The sequence below is a fragment of the Panthera onca genome, chromosome F2 (assembly GCF_046562875.1).
Source record: "Panthera onca isolate mPanOnc1 chromosome F2, mPanOnc1 haplotype 2, whole genome shotgun sequence".
NCBI classification, from domain to species: Eukaryota; Metazoa; Chordata; class Mammalia; order Carnivora; family Felidae; genus Panthera; species Panthera onca.
The window spans coordinates 80,914,593-80,941,502 of NC_138356.1; the positions used below are offsets into that span (position 1 = coordinate 80,914,593).

General features: G+C 63.3%; 1 protein-coding gene across 3 annotated transcripts; it reads right to left on the reverse strand.

Moving 5' to 3' along the window:
- Positions 1-2,926: 2,926 nt before the first annotated feature.
- On the reverse strand, positions 2,927-24,919 carry GPR20 (G protein-coupled receptor 20). 3 transcript variants are annotated; one of them, XR_013553337.2, is made up of 4 exons: positions 24,813-24,919; positions 10,124-13,477; positions 7,297-9,606; positions 2,927-6,963 (listed from the first exon to the last, which is right to left on the reverse strand). XR_013553337.2 is itself a non-coding variant. In XM_078441416.2 (2 exons), the coding sequence occupies exon 2, from the start codon at positions 13,449-13,451 to the stop codon at positions 12,375-12,377; it is 1,077 nt and encodes a 358-aa protein (XP_078297542.1). In that variant the 5' UTR covers positions 13,452-13,477; positions 24,813-24,919; the 3' UTR covers positions 9,876-12,374. The 3 variants fall into 3 exon arrangements, 1 of the variants encoding a protein (XP_078297542.1); XR_013553336.2 differs by having other exon boundaries at positions 2,927-9,606; XM_078441416.2 differs by lacking the exons at positions 2,927-6,963; positions 7,297-9,606 and having other exon boundaries at positions 9,876-13,477.
- Between the last annotated feature and the right edge of the window lie 1,991 nt (positions 24,920-26,910).

Consider the following 26,910-nt stretch of genomic DNA (forward strand, 5'->3'; position numbering starts at 1 on the left):
GAGTGAGGCTTGCCTGGGCAGAGCAGAGGTGAGCCGAAAGGAGATACAGAGCACCCTCAGACGGGCGAACAATGGAGAAGTCTGTAATTAACATCTCAGCAGCACCGATAACGCCGATAACACCGATAACATCGCTTCCCTCCCAGCCTCTCCCAGTCCTGGTTTGTCCACTCTCCGCTCGTAGGTGACGTTGTTGTGCCCCGAGTCACACCTTGTTGAGGAGAGAGACACCACGCCCTGCCCTCTCTTTTCTGGGTCCCACTGTCTCTGCTGCGGAATGCCCGGGAGCTTTGGATTCGAAAGGCGATCGCACAGAGTTTGCTAAAAATAACGCTGTCAGACGTTGGTAAACTCGGCCTGCTTTTGTAGGTCTCAAGTCCTGGTCAAAATGGGAGGCGTGCCCCGAAGAATGTCACAGAACATGAACTTTTTAATATCCCCTCGTCAGCCTGCAAAATGTGCTGGAAGACCCAGGTCCCTGGGTCCTGGTCTGGGTGGCCTGGGTGGCCTCACCGGTCTCCTGCCTCCAGCTCAGGGTGGGGAGAGGCAGAGGGTGGGCTCTGGGGCCAGCCGGAGCTGGGTTCCAATCCCCGAGCTGCACCTTTGGAGCTGACCCGCTGTGCGAGGGGCCCTGATTGTCCCTGTCACCGAACCCCGGGGGCCCTGTGTGCAAGGTGTGGTTCCACCTGCTTCATAGAGGGGGAGACGTGGGCTTGGCGTGGACACTGCCGAGGCCCAGAGTGGGGTCTGAGCTACAGGCTGACCAGCCCCCAGCATCCCCGAAAGGCTGCCTGGAGCCCCTCCGCCTGCTCCCGCCCCCGCAAACCTCACCCCTGCCACCGCTGAGGATACCGACCGGACCGTGCTGGGCCTTCTGCTCACCCAGCTCCCCCTTCCAGCCCAGGGAGGGCTGCAGGCCCAGGCCCATCCAGCTGCGAGGCCCTCGAGGGCAGGGGGACACGGAGCCGACGCGCTGTCCAGGGCTGGGGAATCTTGTTCTGTCTTTCTCGCCAATTCCTCGAGTGGGTTTCAGTCTCCTGGACCGCAGGGTCCCCAAGGTCCCCTGGCTTGGGGGTCTGGGGGCTACATGTCTCCTGGGTTTTTTTTTTTTTTTTTTTTTAGGTTCACTTACTTAGAGAGTACACACACATGTGTGCATGTGTGCAAGCAGGGCAGGGGCAGAGGGAGAGGGAGAGAGAATCCCGGGCAGGCTCCATGGTCTCAGTGCAGAGCCTGATGTGACACCCAGAGATGACGGTGTTCTCATCACCATGAGAACATGACCTGAGCTGAAACCAGGAGTCAGACACTTAGGACTGAGCCACCCAGGCGCCCCCCTTCCTGAGCTTTTTTAAGATGAGGAACCATAGTGCGTCCTCGAGGGCACCCCAGGCCCAGAAGACCGAGCTGAAGCTGCCCTTGCAATGGGGGGATGGGGTGTGGGTGGGAGTGGGGAGCTGGGTGGGGGGCAGGCGCCGGTTGGGGCCAGGAAGCAGCCTCCAGGTTAGTGGTGGCATTCTGGCTCCTCCAGGGGCAGAGCCGGGAGAGAACCTGAACCCTTGGGCTCCTCCCTTGCTCTGCCTCACCTTCCTGTCCTGCCTCCTCACAGGGCTTGACCAGGATCGCAGACGGCCCTGGGCACGGAGCCCCTTGACTCTATCAGGCGGGCGCCAATGCAGCACCGATGCAGGCGGCCGGTGGCTCCTCCTGCTCGCGGCACTACGGTCACTGGGCAAAGGGCTGCTCCCTGGCAGGCCACGGGCCGGCGGCCGTTGGCAGGGGCCTTGGTTCTCATCCATGAGTCAGCGGCCATGGGAACATTAATTTATTTGAGTGGTTGGCCGGGCTGAGGCCTTGGAACACAAGAAGGCTCTGCCAAGGTGGGGTCAAGGGCACTAGGGTGCGTGCCGGGAAGACACCTGGTCGATGTCCCTAGGGTGTGCTGGGCGCCAGACCCTGTGCCCGGCCCTGGGACAGGGGAGCCTGGCCACGCAGAGCCGGGCCCAGGGAGCAGCAGGCCGGGGAGGGAGTGTGCTGGGCCCGGGGTGGGCGGGCGGGCAGGGTTCTGGGCTTGCGTGGGCCCCGAGGGAGCTGGCGCTTTCCCTGCCAGAAGAGGCAAAGGCAGAGTGCGGTCCAAGATGCGGGGGAGTAGAGGTACCCGAGGGGCTGGAAGAGGTAGGGCATTCGCCCCCGGAGCCTGTGAGAGAACCTGTCCTGCTGGCCTTGATCTCAGGACATCTGACCTCCACGCCCGGGAGACGAGAACATGCGTGCTCGTCGTTTCAACCCGATGAATTTGTGGAATAGGAATGTGCTACACCACAGTCTCACAGGAGACTAAGACAGGTTTTCCGGGGCCAGAAGCTGGCCATACGGAGCAGGGCTAGGTCAGGCCCATCCCAGAACCCTCAGTGGCGGTCACTGGGAGCCCTTGGCTGGCCGCCACCCACAGGCATGGCCACCTGAGATGGGTGGGCTTGGGGTCAGACAGGCATGGGCCTGTGACCCCGCCACCCCCCCCCCCCCCCGCCAGGCCACACCCAGGCTCTTCTGAAGGCAAACTGCCCATGGCACTGCCTGCCCTAGAGGCACTGGGGACCCTACAGGATGGCAGGGGTGGGGGTGGTGCCAGAAGTCAGTGGAGTCCACTGGCCAGTCTCTAGGATCCTTTAGGATCTCCCCGAAACCTCCAGAGCCAACGGGGAGGGTCCCTGTGACAGCACTCTCCGTGATGCCCTGGGGTGGTTTGTGTTCCTCTCGCCTCAGTGAGCAAGCCACTTGGCTTAACTTTTGGTTAATCCCTTCAACCATCCTGTGGGCTGTCGTCACCCCTGCTTTTAATTAATTAATTAATTTTTATTATTAAAAGCATTTTTTGAAGCATTTATTCATTTTTGAGAGACAGAGAGAGACAGAGCGTGAGTGGCGAAGGGGCAGAGAGAGAGGGAGACACAGATTCCGAAGCAGGCTCCAGGCTCCGAGCCGTCAGCACAGGGCCCGACACGGGGCTCGAACTCACGGACCGCGAGATCACGACCTGAGCCGAAGTCGGACGTTGGACCGACTGAGCCCCCCAGGTGCCCTTATTGTCACCCCTGATGCTTAGGGACTTTTTCAGTAGGTTTTTTATTGAGGTGAAATTCGCATAACACAAAATTAACCATGCTAAAGTGAACAAGTCAGCGGCCACCTCCGTCTCATTCCAGAGCATCTCCACATCCCTGAAAAGGACGCCCCCGGCCCGGCGAGCGGCCACCCGTTCCCTCCCCGCAGCCTCTGGCAACCTCTCCTGTGAGCTCCGTCTCCGCGGATTCGCCTGTTCTGGACGCGTTGCAGAAACGGAACCACGAGCTCTGTGGCCTTTTGTATCTGGCCACAGATACGCTGTCACGCAGCCTCACGGTCTCCAGGTTGGCCCTGCTGTGGCACCTGTCAGGGCTCCTCCGTGCCTTTCATGGCTGATACTTCACAGCGTGGTGGTTTCCCTGCTCGCCGGCCGACCGTCGTCCGGCCTGTCTCCTCCTGTGGCTGCGGTGACCCGTCAGCGGAAGCAGGGAGCGGAGGGTCAGTCTGGAGCCCAGGGCCAGTGCGGGTCGGAGCTGGGGTCTGAACTCCTCTTTCTGGGGTCCTTGCTGTGCTCTCTCCTGCTCTGTGCTCCAGGCCGGTCCTCCCCGGGGGGCCTGGGCGCCTGGACGTGGTGGCTCCTGCCCCCAGCGGGCCGGGCTGGCGAGGAGTCGGCCGGGGATGTGCCAGGGCCCTGCAGGCTGCAGGAGCTCAGGAGACATTCTGCAGGTGACCTTCCTGCCTGAGGTTCCCAAATTGGCAGGGTCTACAATCCCAAGTGGCCAGGACCGTTCAGTCTGAAGATTCTCCCACACGAAGCTTCCTAGGCTCCCGGAGACAGGGTCCTGAGCAGGACACAGGTCCCCACCCCGTGCTCCCCAAGGGCGGACATACCCATGGAGCCTCAGCAGCCCCGCCAGGGCCTGGGGCAGCTGCCACCACACGCTGAGGCGAGGTCTGTTGGCCCCCACCTCCTGCAAACAGCGTCCATCTCAAACCCTCTCTCCCTCCTGGCCTCCCGTCCTGCACCCCCTCTACATCCACAGGCTTTCCCTGACACCCCACCCCCACCCTGGCAAGGCCCCTGGACAGCTGGGAAGGGTCTGGAAAGGAGGATCCTGCAGGGAGGGTCCCCCAGGGAGGGCCCCCAGGGATGCCCTACGGGGAGGGTCTCAGAGCAGGGAGAGGTGGCAGGGTCTGGGGCTCTCTCCAGAGGGGTGGGGGAGGCTTCTCAGCTTCTTGGTCAGCAGCAGAGAGCCTGTAGGAGGATGGAGGCCCCTGCGGGTCCCCTCTGGTTCCAGGAGGACCCCAGAGGGCTGGCTTGCCAGAGGAGCTGTGACACCCTGCACCCCAGCCCTCCCTCGCCTGCCGACCTTGTCCTCCGTGAGCCAACGCCCCTGGGTCAGCCCTCCGGATAGGTGATGAAGTAGGGGGCGAGGTGGGTGCGGGGTGGCCAGGGAGGGGCCACGGGGCCCACCAGGGCTGTCACCATGGCAACGGGGAGGCTCATCTGCGGGCAGGGCAGCAGCAGCGGGGCGGTTTCCCGGCAGGCAGCGATGAGATCATTCATGTGGGTAAATGCTTCTTGTCCCCTTCCCCTGACATCTTTTGGGACTCGGTCCCACTTCATCTGGAAAAGGGGGCTTGGAACCGGAGCCGTGTGTGTGTGTGTGTGCCCCTGGGCTCCCCGGGGAGGGGAGGGGAGCGGAGGGGAGGGGAGGGGAGGGCTCGGCCTGCCCCTGCCCCATCCAGGGGGTCCGTGCTGCTCCCACTGGAAGACGGATTCTGTCTCTGTGCCTCGTGCCCCCTACCCGTCCTCCCACCGTGGCCTGGGAGGGGGGAGTCCTCTGTGGGAAAGGACGAGCCCTGGGCCTGGAAATAGCTAAGTGTGGACAGAAATAACCCTGGCCTCAAAAAAAGAACATGGAAAATTAAATAGGGAACATTAGCGTTTGCCTGGCACTTTCCACAGCCATTATCTCATTGGGAGGTGGTGTTTTATCCTCATTCTATAGACAAGGGAACTGAGGGCCAGAGAGAGGGAAGTGACCTGCCTGAGGGCCAGGCTTTTGGCCCCCGGGCTTGCCGTCGCTGGCCTGCACCTCCATACCTCCGAGCCTCGACCCCCACAGCGTCTGCCGCTGGAGATGCCCTCACTTGTTTCTCTGAGAGGCAAACTCCTATTCGTCCTTCAAAACCCAGCTAAGCGTGACTTCCTCTGGAAAGCCTGCCCCAGCCCTCCGGCAGTGTGGACCGCTGCCAGGACCTTGCCACGCTGGATTAGAGACAGGGACCAAGGCGGGGACTGTGCCTCACTCCTTGCGGCATCCTCCAATCTTACGCCAGGCGGCAGAGCAGGTCCCCGTAAATGCTTGTTGAATGACTGATCGACGGACCATTCTCACCGACGGGTGAGTGGTCGTAAGTTCAAGGTGTGCCCCTCTCCCTGCATTTTCATTGCAACAACCTGAGGAGTTAGCGGGCCTCTCCAGGAATCCAGGCGCTGGGCAGAGCTGGCCGGAGCTGGCCTTGTGCCTGCCCCACTCGGGCCAGGCTGCCCTCCACAGCTGAGCTGAGGTGGGGGCTGCCGCCTGGCCCAGTGCGGACCGCGGTGTAGACGGGGTGGTGGGCAGACGGAGACGGTGCCAGCCTGGCTGTCGGGCCGGGGGCTGCCGGGCGCTGTCTCCCTGTGTCCAGTAGACAGGGTCTGTCCCCCTCCGCCTGACTGGAGAGGCCGGGGAGCCCTGAGTAACTTCTATCCAGCCCAGTCTCCCCCGGCATCCATCTGTCTGTCTGTCTCCCGCTTCCTCGCGGCCTGGCTTTGGGGCGTTGCCAACACTGCGGTTGGAAAAGCACAGTACTGCTTGTCAGGACATCCCAGCCCTCGGGTGTGTTTCTCTCTCCCGCCCACACAGCGGGCTCCACTGCCAGGCTGTGTGACTCAGGGCAGCTGTCCGGCCCTCTCTGGACTCACGAGATAGTGAATGAGGCTCCTGGCCTGGGGACCACGTATGGCCTTAGGAGGTTCAGCTCCCCTGAATCACGGGCGGGATGCAGGCTGTGTAGCAGGGAGAGGACGCAGTGTCTGGGGAACGGGGGCCAGGCCCACAGAGCCTACCATCCTGCGTGTCCTAGAGACACAGCCCCCTCCCTGCGGGGGGGTGGGGAGGTGCTGGCTCAGCAGCCGCCCTGTCCCCTCTGTGGCCCCCTCACCTAGCCTCCCCTGTGTTAGGTAGGGAGATCGGGGACCGGGGCGAGGGGCTTCCTGGAAGGTGCCCGAGTCAGAGGGACCAGGGGCTCCTCGACTCAGTGCCGAGCTTCTCCCCGGCTGGGTCAGGAAGCTGCAGCCCCTCCAGGCAGCCTTCCAGTGTTGCCGACTCTGGGGCCGTCCCTCTGAAGGTCAGGTGGCAGAGGTGAATCCGGAGGGTCGCTGCCCGCCCGCCCCGGTCCAGCGGGTGTTGGACACCTCGGCTGCCTCTCCCGGGCCAGCAGCGCCACCTGGTGGCCCCGGGCCCCATACACACTTGTCCCTCCGGCGTTCCCAGCGGATCCACTGGAGGAGCTGGGGCCAGTCTGGGAGGGGCTCACTCAAGACCCCTGGCAGAACCCAGGGGGGAATCCCGCCCCCAGGCCTGAGCCCAGCATGTGCCCCCTGAGCCCTGAGCCTTTCTCACTGCTCCCTTGCCTACCACGTGTGCGTGTCCCGGGGAGGCTCAAGGATAGGGCTTAACCCAGAAGAATGGGGGCGGGGGGCAGGTGTCCTGTAGGGAGAGAAACCCGCAGATTACCTGTGGCGCAGGGAAGGGGCAGGACGCTGTGGAGTGAAAGAATGTGCTGGAGCTTTCCTGGGGGAGGCCTCACGTCCTTCATGAGCTTAATTTAATCACTAGTCGGGGAGTGCTGAGCACCATGGGAAGAAATGAACACACACATACGTGCAGTTACGCACATACACGTAGACACACAACACTCGCACACACACTATACAAATACGTGCACACGCATATACGTACATGCAGCACACATGTAACATGCACGCACGTAAATACACAACACACACACGTGTACACGCGCATGTACAAACACATAACACAGCACACACGTATACACACACACATGCACACATAACACGCACGTTAGCGTTTCATTCTCACAACTGCACCTAAAGGTAGAGGGTGTCAATTACCCCCTTGACAGAAGAGGAAACTGAGGCCAGAACGGCACATGACTCACGCAAGGTTGGGGAAGCTGATGCGGCCGAAGGGACCTGGCCTGGCTGGGACGCGGGTCGCCTGCCTGGGCCCTGACCCGGGAGGCGTGTCCTGGTCCGGGCTGGGCTGTGACACCCTCCGCGTGGGCCTCTAGTGCTCGGGCCTCGGGAGCTGCTCCCATACCTGCCCGCGTGGCCTTGCTCTGGAGAGGACAGGTGGGAGCAGGGCTCAGACCCCTGGGCCTCACCCCCCACAGACTAAGCTTGACCTTTAACCGCCCCTGACCCCGGATGCCACCAGAGGTGCCCATAGGGTGGGTGGGGCGGGAAGACCCTCACAGGTCCCAGGGCCCCTCCGTGAAGCAGGTCTCAGAAGCCACTGATACAGCCTGGACGCTTGGGGCACAGAGGGGGTCAGATGCCCTTTGTCCCCCACAGTCCCCAGACATGAAGGTCTGTGGCACCCTGTGACACGCTGGGGACGGACGTGCGTCTGGGTCCCGATAATTCAGTGCAGGACAGCTGACCGTGCCCTGGCTCACCCCTCCCGCCACGCTTGTGCCCCCCACCCCGCTTCTGTCTGGGACCCCCGTTGGAGCCCTCACTCTGGCATACGGCGCCCTGGGAAGGCCTTCCTGGCTTGGAATACGACTGGGGACCCCATGCCTTGTGAGCCACCTCTCTGCTCGGCACATCCCCTCTCCCCAGTCACGGCCTGGAATCTGAGGGGCAGTTGGGGGCGGGTAGTTTATAAACACATACAGTGCTTCTCCCATTTAAGTCCTTTCTGTTAACTAGACCCCAGGATCTAACTAACCCCAGGCTGGGAAGCCGGATCACAGCTGAGGAGTTAGAGGCCCAGAGAGGGGCAGGGATGCGGCACTCGGAGGGACCCCTACCTTGCCAGGCTCCCCAGCTCCTCCTACGCCGCCTCTGGAGCAGGGCCAGGGCCGTGTCTGGCCTGGGGCACCTGCCGTCTGGGCGGGAGGCTCCTGCTCACGGACAGTGGGGCCAAGGCTGAGAGGGGGCCCGGAGCTGGTGCGGGGGTTGGGGGGGGGCGGAGAGCTGGGCTCAGAGCACTGAGCGTGGTCCCAGTGTGTGGGCTTGTGTCCCCTCACCCGCTGGGCCTCAGTCTCTTCATCTGCAACATGGGGGTGAAATGTCCTGGCCCCACCAGCCTGCCGAGGCTCCGGGGGTACTCGATGCTTGAAAAGCTCCCGGTACCACAACCTCAAGGAGAGGCCCAGCCAGGAGTAGGGGGGAGCCAGGTGGGCCAGGTGAGGATGGGGAGGGAAGGGGGGCCCGGAGCTTCCTCTTCCAGAAAGCCCTCCTGGATGCCCCTGCCTGGCTGGTCCCACTTGCAGCGGTAGAGGACGCGGAGCACCCCAGCTGTGCCACCAGGCTTTGGACTCCCAGGAAGGGGGTGGGGGCTGCAGTGTCCCTGAGGGCTCAGCAAGGGGCCAAGCCTGATGGCCGGGGAGGGGCCCCGTCCTGAGGGATGGCTGGGCCATGTGGTCTGTCTTAGGGAGGCATGGTAGGGATTCCGGCAGGCTGGCCCCAGGGCCAGAGGAGGGGAAGGGACCTGAGAGGTGGACAGTCCCGGCTGGTGCTGGGCAGACACTGAAAAAAAAGGGAGCCCGATGGGGGAGAGGCTGCCAGCGTGGGGGAGGGGCCTGACGGGGAGGTCTGGGGAGGCTCCGAGGGGCAGGTGGTCACGTGGAAATGGGGGGCAGCGTGGTGACATGACCCAGGGAAACGGCAGGGAGAGTGAGGCTGGGGGAGCTGTTTCCCCAGGCCTGCCCCGCCTCTTTCCCTCTCCGGTCCACTTTTTGGCCGGCTCTCCTCCTCCCTCCTGTGCCAGGCCACACCCTCCTTTCACAGCTTTCCTGGCTCCTGCCACGGTCAGAGGGTGGGGGTGGCCTTGGCCCCGGAACCAGGCAGGACTGGGTAGAGAATGCTAGCTCCATTACAGCTCCAAGCCTCAGTTTCCTCCTCTGTGAATCGGGTGCACAGACCCTGTCGGTGGGTTGGTGGGGGTGTGCTGCCTCCAGAGGAGGGGAGGGAGGGGAGAAGGCAGAGGGCCCGGGAGTGCAGGGTCTGATCCCGGGCGTCAGGGGGGACATCCATCACCCATAGAGCCCTCCACGCCTGCCCCAGGCACCAGAGGCCCCAGGAAGCTGGGGGCAGGCGCCGCAGAGACATTTTCTGCTATTAATGGACTTTAATCTAAACAGGCCCTAATATTTACCTCCAGCCGCCTCCGGCCTCAGAGTGTGCCAGACAGCAGAGTGATGAGCCCCATCCAGCCACGCTTCTTCCCGTCCAGTGCTCCCCTGGGCAGAGGACAGAGACTAGGCCGTGCGAGGCAGGAGCTGGGTGCCCAGAGGCCCAGGATGGAGCCCCATCCTGGATGCCCAGAGCCTCCGTTTCCCCATCTGCAAACTGGGGATGACAATCCCCACCTCCCAGGCCTCTGGGCAGGTTCAGAGAACAGGTTAAGTCGGTAGCACTTTGTAAGCCCACAGGCAGTGCCGTGGCCCCCCTCCCGCTCAGCTGTCTGCCAACTGCCCCCCGTCCCCCCCACCCCCTAGACGGCACCTCGGTGACACGATGGCATGCTGTCGGGCATGCTGGCTGCCCTGCCCACATCCTCCCCCTCCCCCTGCACAGGCAGGTTTGGCACCAGGAAGGGGCGAGGACCCATCGTTCTGCTGGTCTGCGCCCCAGTCCCAGCTACTGTGCTCACACCCTGCCCACAATTGTGCCATCTGTGCTCCTTCCGTCCCGCCCTTCCCAGGGCTCGGGGCCCCCAAACCTGCCCGCAGGACGGAGGGCTCCCCACACACTCACCACCGCGGCCTGCCTGTCCACGGGAGCGGGAGTGGGGTGGGGGCACGGGTGGGCCCCTGCGTGGGTCCGAGCCCACGGCAACCGCTGCCTGCCCCCTGCTCACTGAGCTGAGGGCACGAAGGGAATAAACAGGTTTAATTCAGGAGACAAGGACTTCTCGTTGAGGAGATTGTTTACATCAGATATAAATACACATGCCATCTCATGTCACTTGGGCTTCTTGAAAATCTGGGAAGGCAGGCCACGGGGAGGGGGTGCAGAGATCCCACACCGGGTCCCTATGGGAACAAGGACAGTCGGGGTCTGCCTCCAGAGACCCCTGGGCCTCAGTCCTGACAAAGAGGCCAGGGTGGGAGGGAGCCAGACATCAGGAGGGGGAATCAAGCCTTTGAGAGAGCTGTGGGGACCCAGACAAGGTCCTGGGGGGTGACTCCCCAGCCCCCTATCCTCCAGCTGCGGTGGAGACTGGGGGAAACTGAGGCACATCTAGAGAGAGTTCTACATGGGGGGGCCAGCAGACTGAGCTCTCAGAGGTGCAAGGGCAGCTCCCCATCCCGGCCCCAGCTGCAGGAGACACGTGGTCACCCTCTCCAGCTGGAGCGGCGGAGGGCTCCCCCGCACCCTGGGTGTCCCTGAGAGACCCAGGGTGGATGTTGGGATGTCAGGCACGGGGACAAGGGGAGGGGGCTTAGACACCTTCCTGGATTTGGACCCCAGTGCTGTCCATGGGCACTTCCATCCATAGATGGTGGGGAGTAATGAGACAAAGCCATAAGGCAGGGCGGGACCTGGTCCCAGTTTTCCCAGATTCACGTTTGCTCACCTACCTTAAGAGACCCCTCCTCCTAGAGGAAGGCCTTGTTCCAGGACGATTGCAACTCCTCCACCCCCAAGCACAGCGGTCAGTTAGTGTCAGTCAGTCAGTCACTCTTTAGCATGAATTAGAATGGGAACCGGGGGCTGCTGCCCCTGCAGGAAGAGAGCCCGCAGGTGGTGCTGCACTGGGGCAAACACTGGCCCTCCCTCCTCCACTGCGTGACGGTCCAGGCACCAGATGCTGGTAGAGCTTCCCTGCCTGAAAACCCACCCTCGGGTCAGCATCGCTCTTGCCAGGTGCTTCTTGGCAGACAGCGAGCTCCCAGGTCCCTCCTCTGTCCCTGCAGCTCCTGCTCTGGGTCAAGCAGGAGAGAGGCTCCTGGACTGTGCCCGGCACCCAGTCGGGGCCAAGGATGGCGCTGGTTATGATGCTGACCGCCACGCCCACTGCTGCCCAAGCATCCGGGCCCAGGAAGCAGCCCTGGGTGGGAGCCCGGGACTTCCTGGGCCTCCGGCAGGAAGGCTGTGGGCTGACATGTCCTGGGGCAGGAGGAGTCGTCCACACGGGGCTCCACAAAGGGTTGGTAAAGACAGTGCCGGCCTTGCAGTGCCCAGAACTCACTCTGTGACCCTGGCCAGGCCTTTCCCTCTTTGAACCTCAGTTTCCTCATCTGTAACATGGGGATATAAATGGCCTTCCTGGCTCCCACGCGGGCCTCCCTCCAGGGCCCTGAACTTGGGGGACCAGGTACTCTGCCTGGAGCCACTGAACATGTAGGACTTCTCTCTGTAAAGAAGGGCAGATCTGGGGCCCAGGGTCCGTCTCACCCTATGTCAATGGCTGTGGCTGAGGTGGGGCCTGGTGCCTGAAGGTGCCCAACAGGCCCCTGCCCCTATAGCAGTCTATAAAGGACCCAGGGAGCTTGGCCACTCAACAGAAAGCAGGTGGAGGCAATCCTGGCGTCTGGCTCAGAGGAGGCCGTCAGAGGCCCAATTGGTGGGGGGGGGGGGGGGGGAGGGAGGGGAATGGGGAGGGGGGAAGAGAGGAAAGGGAACCTCTCTGCAATTCCTAGTACCTAAAAACATCTCTGTCCCTGTTTCTGAGGAATCCCTCACAGGGTGAACGTGCACCAGGAGAGAAGCAGCTCCTGGCTACCCCTCTGAGTCTTTGCTGGACGCAGCATACACCCCAGACGGTAGGTAAACGGTCAGCCTTAGACGGCCCCTCCGGGGCCGCGGCAGACATCGCTAATCAACCACGGCACTGAGCAGCGTGCCGGGCACAGCCATCACCAATCGATCCAGGTGAAGCCGATCCCACCCCCACCCCGCCACCCCCGCCCCCACCCCCAGGGCAAGCGGACGTCTGTGCCGTCCTCGACCCGGCCTGCCCAGTCCAGTCCTGGCCTTCGGTCCCCTTGCAGAGTCCTGCCCACTAAGCCTCTGGCCCGTTAGCCAGGTCCTGGGTGAAGGCGCCGGGGCCGGGGCCCGGGATGTGCTTGCGGCCCGAGGCTCGCGAGCTCCTCTGCATGCCGACCACGGTGCTGCCGTGGGGCTCGCGCTCCGCCCCGCGCCGGCGGAAGAGGCCTCGGACGGTGGCCTGGAAGCCGCTGGTGACAAAGCAGTAGACGATGGGGTCCATGCAGCTGTTGAGGCTGCTGAGGGTCACCGCCACGTGGTAGGCCACGAGGCTGGCGTGGCTCGGCACCTCGGGCCACAGCGCCACGGCCACCTGGCGGGCGTGGAAGGGTGTGAAGCAGACGAGGAAGATGACGAGCACGGTCAGCAGCAGCTGCATGGCCCGCACGCGCCGCTGGCGGCCCTGGCGCAGGAGGCCCGGCCGTGACAGCGCGCACACGATGCGGCCCGTGAACACGCTGATGACCAGCAGGGGCAGCAGGAACTCCAGGACGGTCAGCGCGAAGACGCGGCAGCAAGGCCCGCCGCCGGCTCTCACGCCCAGCACGGACAGGGTCACGGCGCCGGCCGCCAGCCACACGAAGGCGCACACGGCCCGGGCGCAGGCAGGCTGGCGCCAGCGGCGGGAGCCGTCGGGCTGCACGATGGCCAGGTAGCGGTCGACGCAGATGCAGGTGAGGAACAGGATGGAGCAGTGCATGTTGAGGAAGTAGCCGAAGACGTGGGGGAGGGCGCAGCGCAGGCAGCCGCGCGCGCCGTAGAAGACGGCGAAGCGCGTGGGCAGGGACAGCCCCACCAGCAGGTCGGTCACCACCAGGTTGATGGTGTAGACGACCGAGGGCGTCTTGGCCTGCGTGCGGCAGCAGAAGACGTACAGCGCTAGTCCGTTGAGCACCAGCCCCGCCAGGAAGATGACGCCGTGCACCGCGATCAGGGCCACCCACAGGCCGGGGAAGGCGGCGTGCAGCTCCTCGTCCAGCAGGGCGAACAGGTGGAACAGGGGCACCTCGGGCACGCTGACGTTGGCCGCCGCCGCCGCCGTGGCGTTGGGGGCCGCGGGGGCCCAGGGCCCCGTGGGAGACGCGGCGGGCATGACGGCGGCCAGCGCACGCCCTGGGCCTGGAAGGAAGGAGCGGGGTGGGTGACCTTTGGGCAACTGGAGCCCCTCCTGGAGGCTGGTGCCGCTCGGCTTGCCTGCCCACCGAGGCCCCCAGCTTTCCCGGCTTTGTGCCCTTTCCTGGCCTGGCCCTCAAATGCCTGCCTTCTTCCGCTCTCCATGTGGCCCCGCGCCTGCCAGGGCGGAGCTTGGGCGGAATGTTAATGCTCTGAGCCTACTTCTCCCTGCAGCAGGAAGTATAAATCCCGGCTGGGCAGGACCGGCCTAGGACCAAGAGGGAAGAGGAAGGCTGTGGCACCAGGAAGCTGTGGGGCCCCGTGTTTGGTGCTCCTCCCTTACTCGCTGTGCGGCCTCGGGAAAGTCACTTAACCTGTCTGTGCCTCCCGTGCTAACCTGCGCGGCTGGCGTTGTGGAGCTGCTAGGAGGGTTAACTGAGCATCTCAGCAGCACCCAGCGCATCGTTTGTGCTAGAAAAAACCACAGTGTGAGCTGCTGCTGGATAAACCACAGTTCTGCCCAACGGAGCCCGGCCCGCGACAGCCCCGCCTGGCTGGCCCCCCACCCCCGCACCCCTGCATCACAGATCGGGTCCTCCCGGCCACCCATCTGTTCTCACCTCTTCCGAGGCTGGTAGCGGGGCCGATGGCCAGGGCTAGGGTGCTCATAAGGAACCTCGCCCAAGGGCCAGCCCCCTGGACTCCCCGCTTCCTTCCCAGCCCTGAGACGTGAGCACCCTTGCTGGCTCAGGGTGACTCCCCGGGGCCTGAGCCCGGAGCCAGGTCCCGGCAGCAGTGGGGCGGGTGTTAGTTAAATAAACGCCGCGCTCCCTGCAGCCGTAAAGGGCCGCCCACTCTGTTTATGTTCCTGTGGGGCTGTGTTTAACTTGTTGAGATTTATCTCTATTTATACATGAAGGGTTAACGGGCCCCCCGCCCCCATCCCAGGCTGGGCTGATGCTCCAAATAAGGACATTTCTGGCTTTTTCAGGAGAAAGGAGAGGGCTTTGGGGAGAAGCAGGAGGAAGGGTGGGGACGTGGGACATCCTGGGCGCGCAGTGGGCCCTCCCCCTCCTGAAGGGGAAGGGAAGACACGCCACTGACCTGGTGGCCGACGCAAGTGTGGCATCTGCTGTGAGCAGGCCGGACACTGCCCACTCGCTCTGGTTGCCTGCCTGGCCTTGGGCAACAGGCTCGCTCTGGCAGCTTCAGCCCTGTGGACTGGGGGTGCTGAGTTCTGCCTGCGGGTGGTGGGGGGGCAGACGCAGCAGAGGAGTCCTTGCTAGCTAAGGCTCGGGCTCCAGTGTGGCCTGGGGGGAGGACCGGGCAGGGCAGACGGCCACCACTGTCCTCGGGCTCAGAGAGGTACGCACCTGCCTAAGGTCACCCGGCTGTGCCTCTGCCTCTGGCACCCCCACCCTGGGCATCTGCTGACCCCCAAGGCTGCTGGGAAGAGTCACGTGCTGCCCAGGTGCATGGCCACACCTACCACACACACACACACACACACGGTCCTTCTGGGCTGGGCTGCCCTCTGTTTGGTGCCCCCAGTCCCTAACTCGCAGGGTTGATGGATGTGTTTGTCAAATGATAACTCAGGCAGACGGGGAGCACGGAGAGCACGAGGGACATCTAGGGCAGGGAGAGACCTTCCGGGGGCATGACGGGGAGCGAGGGCAGGCCATGAGGCCAGGGCATGGGGCTGGGAACCTGGAGTCTCAGGGCAGCGGGGGGCCCCGGAATGTCCCCAAGAAGGAGAAGGATGCTGCCCAGCTTGTCCCTCTACTCTGAAAAAAACTGAGCCTTGGCAAAACGGAGCCGCGCTGGGAGCTGGCCCCGGGGACACACGGCAAACAGTTTTTTGGATTCCCTTCCACATGCCTTCTGGTTTTCCAATGTGTCTGCACTAAGTTCGAGTTAGTGTCACAGGCAGAGACAAATAATAAACACTACAGAACATTTCCTCTGGGAGATAGTCCCAGGATGATGCCGGCTCCGGGGATCCTGCCCTTCCAGGAAACTCCCCAGGGCCAGCCTCACATGCTGGCCAGCAAGCTCAAGGTGCTGGAGGGTCCAGGCCAGGGCGGTGGGCCTGGCGCCCCCACAATAGGGGGATCGACAGGTGCTCAGGATGCCCCGGAGGCCTGACACGTGAGGAGAGATGTCTGCAAGGCACACTGTGATTCCCAGCTCCGGGAGTCTGAACCCTGATCCCAAACAAAGCTGAGCCCTGATGTCAGCCGCACACTGAACCCAAACTGGTTACACGCTGAGCCATGATCCCCGTGACATGATGAAACTTGATCCTGCCATACTGGAGCCCTGATCCAGATCCTACTCTGAGCTCTGTTCCTGGTCACACACCAAATCTTGACTCCAGTGACACAATTAACCTCAATCCCTATTACACTCCGAGCCCTGATTCTAGTTATACTCTGAGCCCTGACCCCGGGCACACGCTGAGCCCTGATCTTGGTCACACGTTAAGTCCTTACTCAGTTCACATCTTTTTAAGCTAAAAACAATTTTTTATATATAGACACATATAGAGAGAGCACAAGCGGGGAGAGGGGCAGAGGGAGAGAGAGGGAATCCCAAGCAGGCTCCACCTTAGCACGGAGCCTGACACAGGGCTCGATCCCGTGACCCTGGGATCATGACCTGAGCTGAAATCAAGAATTGGATGGTCAACCAGCTAAGCCACCTACTCACCCCCCAGGTCACACACTGAGCCCTGACCCTGGTGACATGCTGAGCCCTGACAATGGTCACACACTGAGCCCTGACCCTGGTGACATGCTGAGCCCTGACGATGGTCACACACTGAGCCCTGACCCTGGTGACATGCTGAGCCCTGACGATGGTGACACGCTGGGCCCTGACTCTGGTCACACACTGAGCCCTGACCCTGGTGACATGCTGGGCCCTGACGATGGTCACACACTGAGCCCTGACCCTGGTGACATGCTGGGCCCTGACAATGGTCACACACTGAGCCCTGACCCTGGTGACATGCTGGGCCCTGACAATGGTCACACACTGAGCCCTGACCCTGGTGACATGCTGAGCCCTGACCCTGGTCACACGCTGAGCCCTGATCCCTGACTTTCTACATCCACCATCTCTGCCCCCTTTGTGTCTGTGAGTCCGGCTGTCTTTGTCCGTATGACAAAAACCCCCTCGTGACCTGCTCCCCCATTCCCAGTGCACCCCACTCCCCTGCCTCACCTCGCACAGTGTTATTTAATGACTCCTCTCTAGGGCATCCACTCATTTTGCTTTGAACGTGAGGAGTTCGAACAGTGGGGGTCCAGACCCAGGGCTTGGCCTGTGGAGGTGGGCCTTCTGGGAAGAGGCTGGGGTCGGGGTGGGGGGGGTGGCCTCCTGAATCCACCCCTCTCTGGGGCAGGGAAGGAGCTGGGCTGGCAGATTCTGGGCGGAGAAGCCGCCCTGTCCTCCTCCCTCCCCCGCGTGGCCTCCAGAAGGACCTTCGTTCTCTGGGCCTCAGTTTCCCCAGTGGTCTTCACTGCCTCATCTCCCGCTACTCCTTGAGACTCCACTGGGCCAGCTTCCCCCCGAGGCTGCTCCGGTCAGGTGCACGACCCCCAGCAGAGTGCCCCACCCACCTCGCACCCTCTCAGCACCCCCTGCCCTCCCCACTGCCCCCCTGCCTGCCGGCCAGGGCTGGGCCTAACCACGGAAGACGGGACTCCCATGGTGGGGCTTCTGGCAGTGGTGCGGGGGGAGCACTGCGTGTAACAGTGGCCAACAGAGGTGCCTCCCCTCCCCACCTGCCGCTCTGGGTCTGTTGATGAACCTCTCTGAGCCTCAGTCTCCCTGCCTGCACCACCCGCAGAACAGCAGGCCCTTCCTCCGCTATTGCTGAGCGGATTCGATCCGCGGTGTCGGCCGCTGTGAAGAGCTGGGTGCCTCCCGGCCCTTGAGCCTCCCGCACTCACACTGGAGGAAATGGAGGCTGTGGGAGGGCCAGGCCAGGACCCGAACCCGGGTCTGCCTAGGGCGAGCCTATGGCTGGACCCTCGGTCCTGAGCGGGGCCAGGGGCACCAGGCAAACGGCCCCTCGGCCGGCAGGCGCCCGCACCCACTCCCCACGTGCCTCGCTCTCTGCTTGGCCTCTAAATATAGCCTGGAATGAGGGGAAAGGAGAGAAGGTTCTGCTCCTCTGTGGGGACAGTCTGGCCCCAGGCCCGCCCACCCAGGCTGAGGGGGGAGGCACAGACCTGGCCTCCAGGATGGGCCTTGGAGCCGTGAGTAAGCAGAGGAGGGTACCAGAGACCCAGGGGCTGGGGGCGGAGGGGTGTTCTAGTCCGGTCTGCCGCACCCTCGCCCCGGGACCTTGGCCCCTTCAGAGAGCCTTGCTCTCTTCATCTGCTAAATGGGGTCACTAGCGCCTTCCACAGCCTGAGTGGGGAGGCAGGGCTCTGTCTCGGGGAGCCAGCCTGAGGGGTGTGGCACTGTTCTGTCCCCTCCTCCTTCCTGGCAGGTGTCCTGGGCCTGGCTGAGGTGGAGCAGACCTCATAGCCAGGGCCAGCTGGCTGGAGCCCGGCGGGCAGAGGCCACGTCCTCGTCGTGCCTGGCACGGGGCCGGGGCCTGGACACTCTTCTAAGGCGACTGTCCTGGAGGCAAAGACTTGGGACCTTTGTGCCGCCTGCTGCCCCAGACCGCTGCCCCTGCCCACATTCAGGTACTTCTCCAGGCAGGTGGGGGACACATGCAGGCTGCTCTCCAGGGGCTCGGGGTGCAGTTGGGAAGTCACACGGCAGGGTCGGGGGACTGGAGCATGGCTCCATCGGAGAACAGACCTCAGTTTCCTCATCTGTAAGGTGGGTAGAATTGGAGCTCCCCTCGGGCAGCACAGAGGTGTGGTCAGGAGGTGGCCCTGGAAGGGCCCCGGAGGGTTTTGGTGGGTGGGGGATGGGAGACAGGGCCCAGTATGCGCACAGGTGAAGGGTAGGAAAAGGGGGATCCCTCTGGAGAAGGGCAGGGGGTGCTCTCTGCACAGCCCCCACGTGTGAGTCCCGGTCGTGGGTGGGACCGAACGGCAGGTGCGCGGGAGGGAGGAGGTGGAGACCCGGGGCTTTTCTCTCCCTTGCTGGTTCCTCGCTCTGTGGGAGCCTCCCCACCCCAGTCTTCTCTTCTTTCCCTCTTTCTGCTCCTGCCTGTCTTAGAGAAAGTGAGGTTCTCAGAAGGAAGGGCCAGGAGTTCCTCCATCCTGCCCGGGACCTCCCAGGCCCTTGCGAGCCTCAGTCTTGCCATCTGTACAATGGCCACCTCCAGCTCTGAAGTGCTCTGAAGCCTGAACATGTCTGCACCTTCTGGAACGTCTTTGCCACCGGCAATACTCGCCCCTCTCTGGACTGCCCTAGAAGGTTCTTCCAGGGAGCGGGGCAGAGAGGAGCGAGGGGGGCAGCCTGGGGGGTGGGGGGCTGGGGTGAGACCCAGGACCAGTGCTTCCTAGGGTAGGAGGAGGTCCCTCGCAGACCTCCGGGCAGGATGGCTCGGTCTCCCTTCACCATTTGCAGGATCAAGTGTTTTAGTGGCTCAGTCCTGCTGTGTTCCCTGGCCTTGCTCTTGGAGGCCTAGGCTCAAACACTGAGCCCCAGGTTACCCCGGGGATGGGCTGCCCTGGGCTACAGGGACTGATCACCCTTGGCCCCATGGCCCTGCCTAGCCGATCACGATCACAACCAGCCCTGGGACTGGGACTGACAGCTCTCTGCTCCCTGGGGTTGGATGCTTCTCCAGGGACGCTGTGAGACTCAAACTGTCTCTGAAAGAAGGCTCCCGGAGGGGGCAGGGGGAAGCAGGACCAAGTGCAGAGACCAAGGCCTAAGGAGCCTTGGCTGAAGTGCTTGGATCCAGCCCTGCCTGAAGCTAGTCTCCTGGGAATCATTGGTTCAATGAAGCTATAATCTCCCTGTTCGGCTTACATTACTTTGAACTGACTTTCTGTGACGTGTGACTAAAATAATCCCGCATATATTCTCTTATCCATACGCTGGCTGTCTTCGGTTCAGAGTCTCTTCCTGCAGAGAGCCCTCCCTGGTTGCCTTAAGTAGCTTTGTGGCCTCTCTGGGGCTCTCACAGCACCGTGTGGCTCTGTCATTGCCGGGCCACTCGTCCCCACTAGTCTGTGAATTCCCGCGGAGGAATTGCACAGTCACCTTCAGGAAATGTCGAGTGGATGAGTGAATGAATCCACGAGGGCTTAGCTTGCTTGGAGTGGGGAGTTCACAGCTAACGGCCCAAATTGGCTCCCTCTGAGCCCAGCCCATGGCCCCGGGCCTCTCCATTTGGCATGTCATTGGCCAGCTCTCTCTTGCCCCCCTCCCCTGGGGGCCCTGCGGTGGGGAGGGAGTGGAAAGGGACATCTGGATTCCTCCTATTATCGGGAAGGGGCATGGCCCTTATTTGAAAATGAGGACACAGGACACAGAGACAGGGGCCTTCGGTAGCTAAACCGGGGTCACCCGGCTGGGCCCTGGGGTCTGTCCCCGGCTGGGCTGACCCTGCAATGTGGGCTTTCCCACAAAGAGAGCACTGGCCAGGTGTTTCCATGGGGCCTCAGGCCTCCTAGGGGCCACCTGGGATCCGTTCTCGTCCACCCAGCAGCCTTGCAGGCCTGGGCCTTCCACTTTCCAGGTGAGGAAACTGAGGACTGGGGTGGGCGGAGGGGGTGAGCCCCATACTGAGCAGGGACAGGGTCCGATTTAGACCCAGGCCTGACCACCATCCCCTGACTCACCCCTGGTTTCCCTATGGATCGGATCATTGGAGACCTTCAGGGTGTCCGGGTGGGGCATATGGACCCCCAGCTGAATGAGGCACAGGAATGTGGAATCAGGGAAGGCTTCCTGGAGAAGGCAGTGGACTCAGCAGGTGTGGAAGCCTGGGTGAGGGTCCTGGGAGGCTGAGGCCAGGAGCCACCCTCACAGGGCCTCGAACCCCGCAAGGGCCTCAGCCTGGATCCAATTCACTGGGAGGCAGGCTTCTGCCAGAGGTGACCTTGTAGGCCTCCCTCCCCGGCTCCTGCGCCACTAACTGCTCCCCCAGCCTTGGAGGAGGGCTCTGGCCCAAGCTGGAGGGCCGGGGGAGGGTGGGGGTGACTGGGGAGGGTGGTGGTGCCTGGGGAGGGGGGTGCCTGGGGAGGGAGGCCCATCACCGGCCTTCCAGAACTTTGCTGACACCCTCCAAGGGAGGCATGTGCGTGAAGGGCGATGCTTTTGATAGCGACCCTTCCTGGAAGGGACCTGAGGCTTCAGGCAGGCCCCGGGGGAGCCCCTCTCCAGTCTTGCAGCACCCCGACTGTCTGATGACCCTCCATGCACCCTCCCCGCTGTTCCTCTGCCTGGAGCTTTTCCCTGCTCCCTCCCTACCCCGCATTACTTCTTCCAGGCCTCCCCGCCACCCACCGGAAACCTTCTCAGCGGGAGCGTCTGGAGGGTGGGGCTGGTGGGGGAGGGGTGGGGGCCACTCCAGCCTCTTCCTCCAGCTCCGGGACAGCCCGGTGCCGGGCCGCATCCATTTTTCTCCTGGGCAGAGTGAGCCCTCAGTGAGCCTTGCCAAGCTCTGCAGGGTGAGGCCCGGCCCTCACCCCGGCATTCAGTGCCCTCCCACCTGGCCCGGGCCCTGGCAACCTACTCGGCGCCCTGGGCACCAGCCTGGAATTGATTTCCACCGGTCCTCCCAGGCAGGAAGTGTTGACACCTCCTCTAGGAAGCCCACCCAATTATCCTGTTGGGTCCAGACTGTCCCTGTCATTCCCACCCTGCCCCTGGTGCTGGTCAACCGGGGTTTCGTTTGAGTTTGGCAGCCTGAGTTTGGTCACCGGTGATGCTGGGTGTGATATTTGTTTAGTGAATGAATGAATGAGCCTGCAGAGGCCCCACCTGGAAGGTGCATAATAATAACAGTGCTGGAGCCTCCGGGTCTCCCCACCTGCGTGGTCATCCCGCGTGGTGCTCAGGGCTTCTCAGAGCCTTTGCGAAGCTCTCAAACCCTGGGAGTCTTCCCAGGGCGGGGAATGAGCATCGTTCCCAAATCATCCGACCCTGTCCTCTCCACCCAGGCTTGTGGCCCCACCAAGTAACGGGAGGCTGCGTCCCCCCGCTTCCACTCACAGCTCGCTGGGTGTCTGCTGTGTGGCCCACAATGCAAGGATGCTGGTCCCTGCCCGCGGGGCCCCCAGGCCCCTCATTGGCAGGGGTGGGCATGTCCCAACCTCTTGGCTCTTCTCCAAAGTGCCCCCCATCCCCGTGTGTCCTGTAGCTGTCCAGCCGCACTGCAGACAACAGTCCTGCAGCCTGGCTGCCTCCAGCCCTGCCACGTAGGGGCCCAGGACAGGTGGAGAGACGGGCCTCAGCCCCGGGCCAACAGGTAGCTGCCTGGAGTTTGAGCTTGGTCTGCACCAGGGGCCGGGGGTGGGGTGGGGGTGGGGGAGCAGGCACGGAGGGCAGGCCCAGTCTGTCCCCAGCCGAGGTGCTAAGAGCATCTGCTGTGGATCAGGCACCTGCGGGACGCTTGAGATCCACACAGCACGGTTCACATGAGGAAGGGGAAGCCCAGAGAGGCTAGCAATACGCCCCAGGTCACACAGCATACAATTGGTAGGGCTGGGAATCAAACCCAGGTCCGCGGCTTCTGGCCCAGGCAGGGTAGGACCAGGGTGGAGGGCTGGCATCTCTGGACCTGGGGTTTGTGCACAAGGGCATCGTGGGGGTGTAGGGTACCTGTAAACGCCCGGGCTGCTGAAGGGTGACACAGCCTCCCGAGGCCAACCTAGCCATTATTGGGTGAGCTATCTGCCTGTTTATTTTTACGATCGTCCTTGGTTTCGAGGCATCTGCTGTAGAACACCGCCTGTTGTTTTGGGCTGGTCTGAGCCTCTCTGCTCATTCCACCCAGGGACTGCTGGGCCCCTACTGAGGTCCCCAAGAGGGGCCGGACGGGCCCTGGGTCACCTAGCAGGTCCTAGGTGGGGCCAGTCGGAACCCCCGTCCCCATCCTGGCCTGGCTCCCTGCACCCAGCTCGGGGAGAAGGGTCATGGAGGGTGTGGGTCGAGAAGGGCACCTGGGCTCCGTCGTGCCTGGTCCTGTTCATAGTCCACCATCGGAGAGCCCTTGGCTCTGGGGAAATGCAGGTTTCCCCAGGGGGGCGGGGGGGGCAGCTCCAGGCACGGCTGCGCGGGGGCGTTCCTGCAGGGGTTCCCGTCCCTGCGTGCTCCTGGCACCTGACACCCTCCCCCACAGCCTCTCCAGGGGCAGCCAGCACCACATGGCACAGGGCAGCCTGTAGGTCCTCAGCCTGGTCCTCTTGGCCCTGGCAGATGCTGTTGCCTCTGCCCGGCATGCCGTCTCCGCCCTTGTCACCTGGTTGCACCCTGGTCTCCAGCTTACGTGGCCCTCCCTCAGCCCCTGGACACCCCTCCACCGAGGGAGAGCTGTAGTCTCACAGTTCATGGGCTGTCTTTGAGATGACCCCTCCGAGGTTCCCACGGACTCCTCCCGGCTGCCCCTAATCCGTGTTGCTGGCCCTATGCTGCCTGTGAGGACACGAGGTACAGGATGATTGAGTGGGGTGTCTGGGTCACCGGTGGGGGTGGGGGTAAGAAAGTGGCTGGGGGGGCAACGGGATGGGGGGGGGGCAACGGGACTGGGGGAGGGACTCTGGGGGAACAGGTGTTCCAGGCAGTAGGAGGAGCAGAGCCAAGGCCCTGAGGTGGAAGCTCTGGGCTCAGGACCCTGGAGAGGCCTGTGGGGCGGCCTCGGTGACAGATGGGATGGCTCTGGCTTGACTTGCTGTGGGGCAACCCCCAGGGTCGGGTCTGCTGAGGGTCTGTTGAGCCAGCACACCTCCTCAAGGAGGCCCTCCCAGGTCACCCAGATCCCTGCTCTACCTTTTCTTTTCACGTAGCTTGTTTTTTTGGTTTTTTGTGTTTTTTTTTTTTGTTTGTTTGTTTGGGTTTTTTTTGGTGATTTGCTTGCCTGTTTCTTGTCTTTCCCTCCCGGACTGGCGGACTCATGAGGGCAGGGCCTGGCCTTCAGGACTGCGGCTGAATGACCAAATGAATGATTGTTAAAGGGACCGCTCCGGCCCCTTTGAGCCTTAGTCTCCTGGTCTGTGAAGTGGGCAATGTTGAGCCCCCCCCCCATCAGGTGTCCCAGGACAAAGTGAAGCCAGATGCGCCACTGTGCAGGTGCTCAGAAAACCCCAATCCCCTTCCCCATACGCGCTGTAGAAGCAGGAGCCCTTGCTGTTGCCGAGGCTCAGCGAGGGGCAGTGACGTGCCCATGGCCACACAGCTGCGCGGCCCCTGGAGGGGAGGGGGTGGCACCCTGGGTGACCCCCTGGCTGGGAGTGACGAAACGTTGGCAGGAGATTATGGGGGGCAGAGGGCAGGGCTAGCGGCCTGTCTGCCTGAGGGCTGTGAGCCGCCACCACTGTCCCGTCTGTCCCTTCCTTCCCTCCGTCCTGCCTGAGATTGCACAGCTGCTCCTTGTCTGTCCCGCCCGGCACCCTGGCCAAAGGCCAGTTCCCACCCTGTCCGCCCCCCTCGGGACCCTGTCTCTGCTGCCCTTCTCACAGGGCAGTTACCGCCAGCCAGAGCTGGGCGGGGGCAGTGCCTGCTCTGAGGTTCACGTGGCGGGGGGCTGGGTGGGCCAGCCTCCCTGGGCCTCAGTTTCCCCCTCCCCCAAAAGCATGGGGGAAGGGCCAGGGCTGGAGCACAGGGTCTGAGCTGTGGGTTGGTGCGGCTAGGAGTCTGTCTGCATGAATCCCTCAGCCCCCAACCCTGCCCCAGCCTGGGGGACAGTGGTGGCCATGGTCTCAAAGAGGCTCAAGCACCCTGTCTCTTCCCTAGCCTGGCCTCTGGGGCCACCCTAGTGCCTTGACAGGTGGGAAAATCGAGACACAGCTTTGGGCACCCTGCAGATGATCAGTGAGGGTGCTGAATGAGTGAATGAATGAATGAATGAATGAAATCCAGGCAAGCGGGGAGCCGGCAGCACAGGTCGGGCTCTGGGGTCAGGAGGGATGCTCCCACAAGCCCCTGGGAGCCCTTCCTTCCGGGCTCTTCACGCAGCCTGTCCCGCTGTGACCACCTACTTGCCCCTCCCCCTCTGGGTCTCAGTTTTCCCATCTGTACAATGGCCCCCTACAGGGTGAGACCTCAGAACCCCTTTCAGGCTCTGAACTCTCCCCTGCCCAGGTCTGGGGGCAGTTTGTCGGCCCCTCACCCCCTCCGCTGCCTGCCTGGCCAGGCAGCGAGGACACGCCAGCGGGGGGAGGCCCGGTCCGGCTCTTGGGGGGACTCACCGCACCTTGGCCTATGCTGGCGGCTTGAGGCAGAGCTGGCACAGAGTAAGCCTGGACGACCTCCCTGGGCGGCTCTGTGGGCCACTCTGTCCGGCAGCCTGCAGCCGACCGCCTTCCTGGGGCCTGACGTCAGGCCGGCGCTGGGGCTCCTTTTGGGCAAAGGCAGAGGGGTGGGGGCGGGGTGGGGGCGGGGCGGGCTCCTTCGCCCGCCAGGCCGGCCCCCTGGAGGAGCTTGGCGAGTTCCAGGGCCCTGGGGGAGGGAGCCTAGGGGAGCTGACTTTGCAGCCCAGCCCCAGGCCCGATAGAGGAGGAAACTGAGGCAGAGGGGGTGGGGCCAAAGCTGCACCACCCAGGCGGGGGGGGGGGGTGGGTGGGAGGGGGAGGGGCGCGGGGGGGGCAGGGGAGCAGTGGAAAAGGGAGGGTGACGCCAGCCCTGGCTCTCTGTCCCCCCAGCACCTTGTCTGGGGATGCTGCCGGGCCCCCAAGAGCGTGGCTGGCACCGTGGGCGGTGGGAGCACCAGGCTGCAATCTCAGTTTTCTCTCCGGGAGCCACAGATGCTTCCTGGCTACCTCCGCTCCTGGTGGCTCTCCGGGTTCCCGGGGTACGGTCTGGGTTTTCTGTTTTGCATGTTCTGAGCCTGGGTGTGCCTGTGTGTGCCCGTGACCGGGGACCTGCACACTCGGTATCCGGGCCTCCCCGCTTGTGCCCCCTCCTGTGTGTCCTGTGTCCCTGGGGGGGATGTGGCCTTGCAGGGGCACATGCACGCCTGAGTGTGTTTGTGGGGTCAGCCCCAGCCCGGGGCCCCTTCGTGACCTCGTGACCTAGTGTAACCCCTGTGGGGACGCGTGGGGTCGGGTGCGTGGGAAAGACCCGGACGTGAGGAGGGCCAGTGGGATGGGGCAGTGGGTCATAAATCTCAGTAACCAGGCCTGATCTGGGAGTGGTGGCGGGGACAGACATCCCTCCCCAGACAGACACCCTGACCAGGGGTGTGGCTTGTGGGTGAGCCCGGGTCTCAGGGTCCGAGGGTGGCTGCGACTGGGGCCAGGGAGGGCTCAGGGTCAGGTCTTTGCTGTGTCTCCTCTGCCAGAGTGGCCTCTCTAGTCTCCTGTCGCTGGGCTGCTCCTTGCTCATGCAGTGGGACCACCCAGCACCCTCCACCCAGCACCTACTGAGCCGGCCCATGCCGGGCCCTGGGGTCAAGGGATGCTGGATGCTGCCTGACAGATGAGGACCCTGGCCCCCAAGATCTCAGTCTGGTGAGGGACACTTGCAACCAGCAGCCAGTGGGGAGGAGTGTGGTCGGGAGGGCTCCTGGAGGGGCAGTACAGGAAGGAGGGCAGAGGGGAGGGGAGGCCCTGTGGGCAGGGGAAACTGTGTGTCACGGTCCCCAGGAGTGGGGGGCGGGTGGGGAAAAGCAGCGAAGCTGGGAGTGATCAGAGCCCCTCCACACTGGGTCTTAGTTGCCCTGTGGGAACCAGAGGGGTGGACTTGACCCTGAGGGCAGTGGGGAGCCATTGAAGATTTGGTGGGAGGGTGGTCCCCGGAGCAGCTTCCCTGCTCCCAGGTCCAGGCTCCCTGCTAATGTAGGGGTGAGCTCATAGGCTACCGCTGATCATCTCCTGAGACTACTGTCCTATGCGTCTCAGAAGGGGAAACGGAGACCCAGGAAGGTGACGGTGTCTCTGGCCCGCCCCAGGCAGGCAAGGGAGGGCACCCAGGATCTTGCCAAGGGAGTGTAGATTCAGTGTTGTTTCTGAACAGGGCAGCCTGGAGGCGGCCAGGATGTGGGTGGGGGCCCGAGGGCTGAGCCAGTGCAGGCTCACATTTTACGAGCTGGAGACTGCCGCTGAGTCACGGGCAGGGCCGGCCAGGCACACACAGGCTGGTTCCCAGAGAAATCTTGGGGAGATCCTCTGGAACAAAACGAATGCCAGCAGACTGCCTGGGGGAGCAGGGTGGCAGCCTGGGTCGGCTTCCAGGACCCCTCACCCCAGGGAAGCTCCTTTCTGTGGGACCCAGGAGTCCTGGGGGGGGGCGGTGGGGGAAAGTGCTGGAGGCCGGGAGGCTCAAGGGGACCCTCCCATAGCCCTCGACAGGCT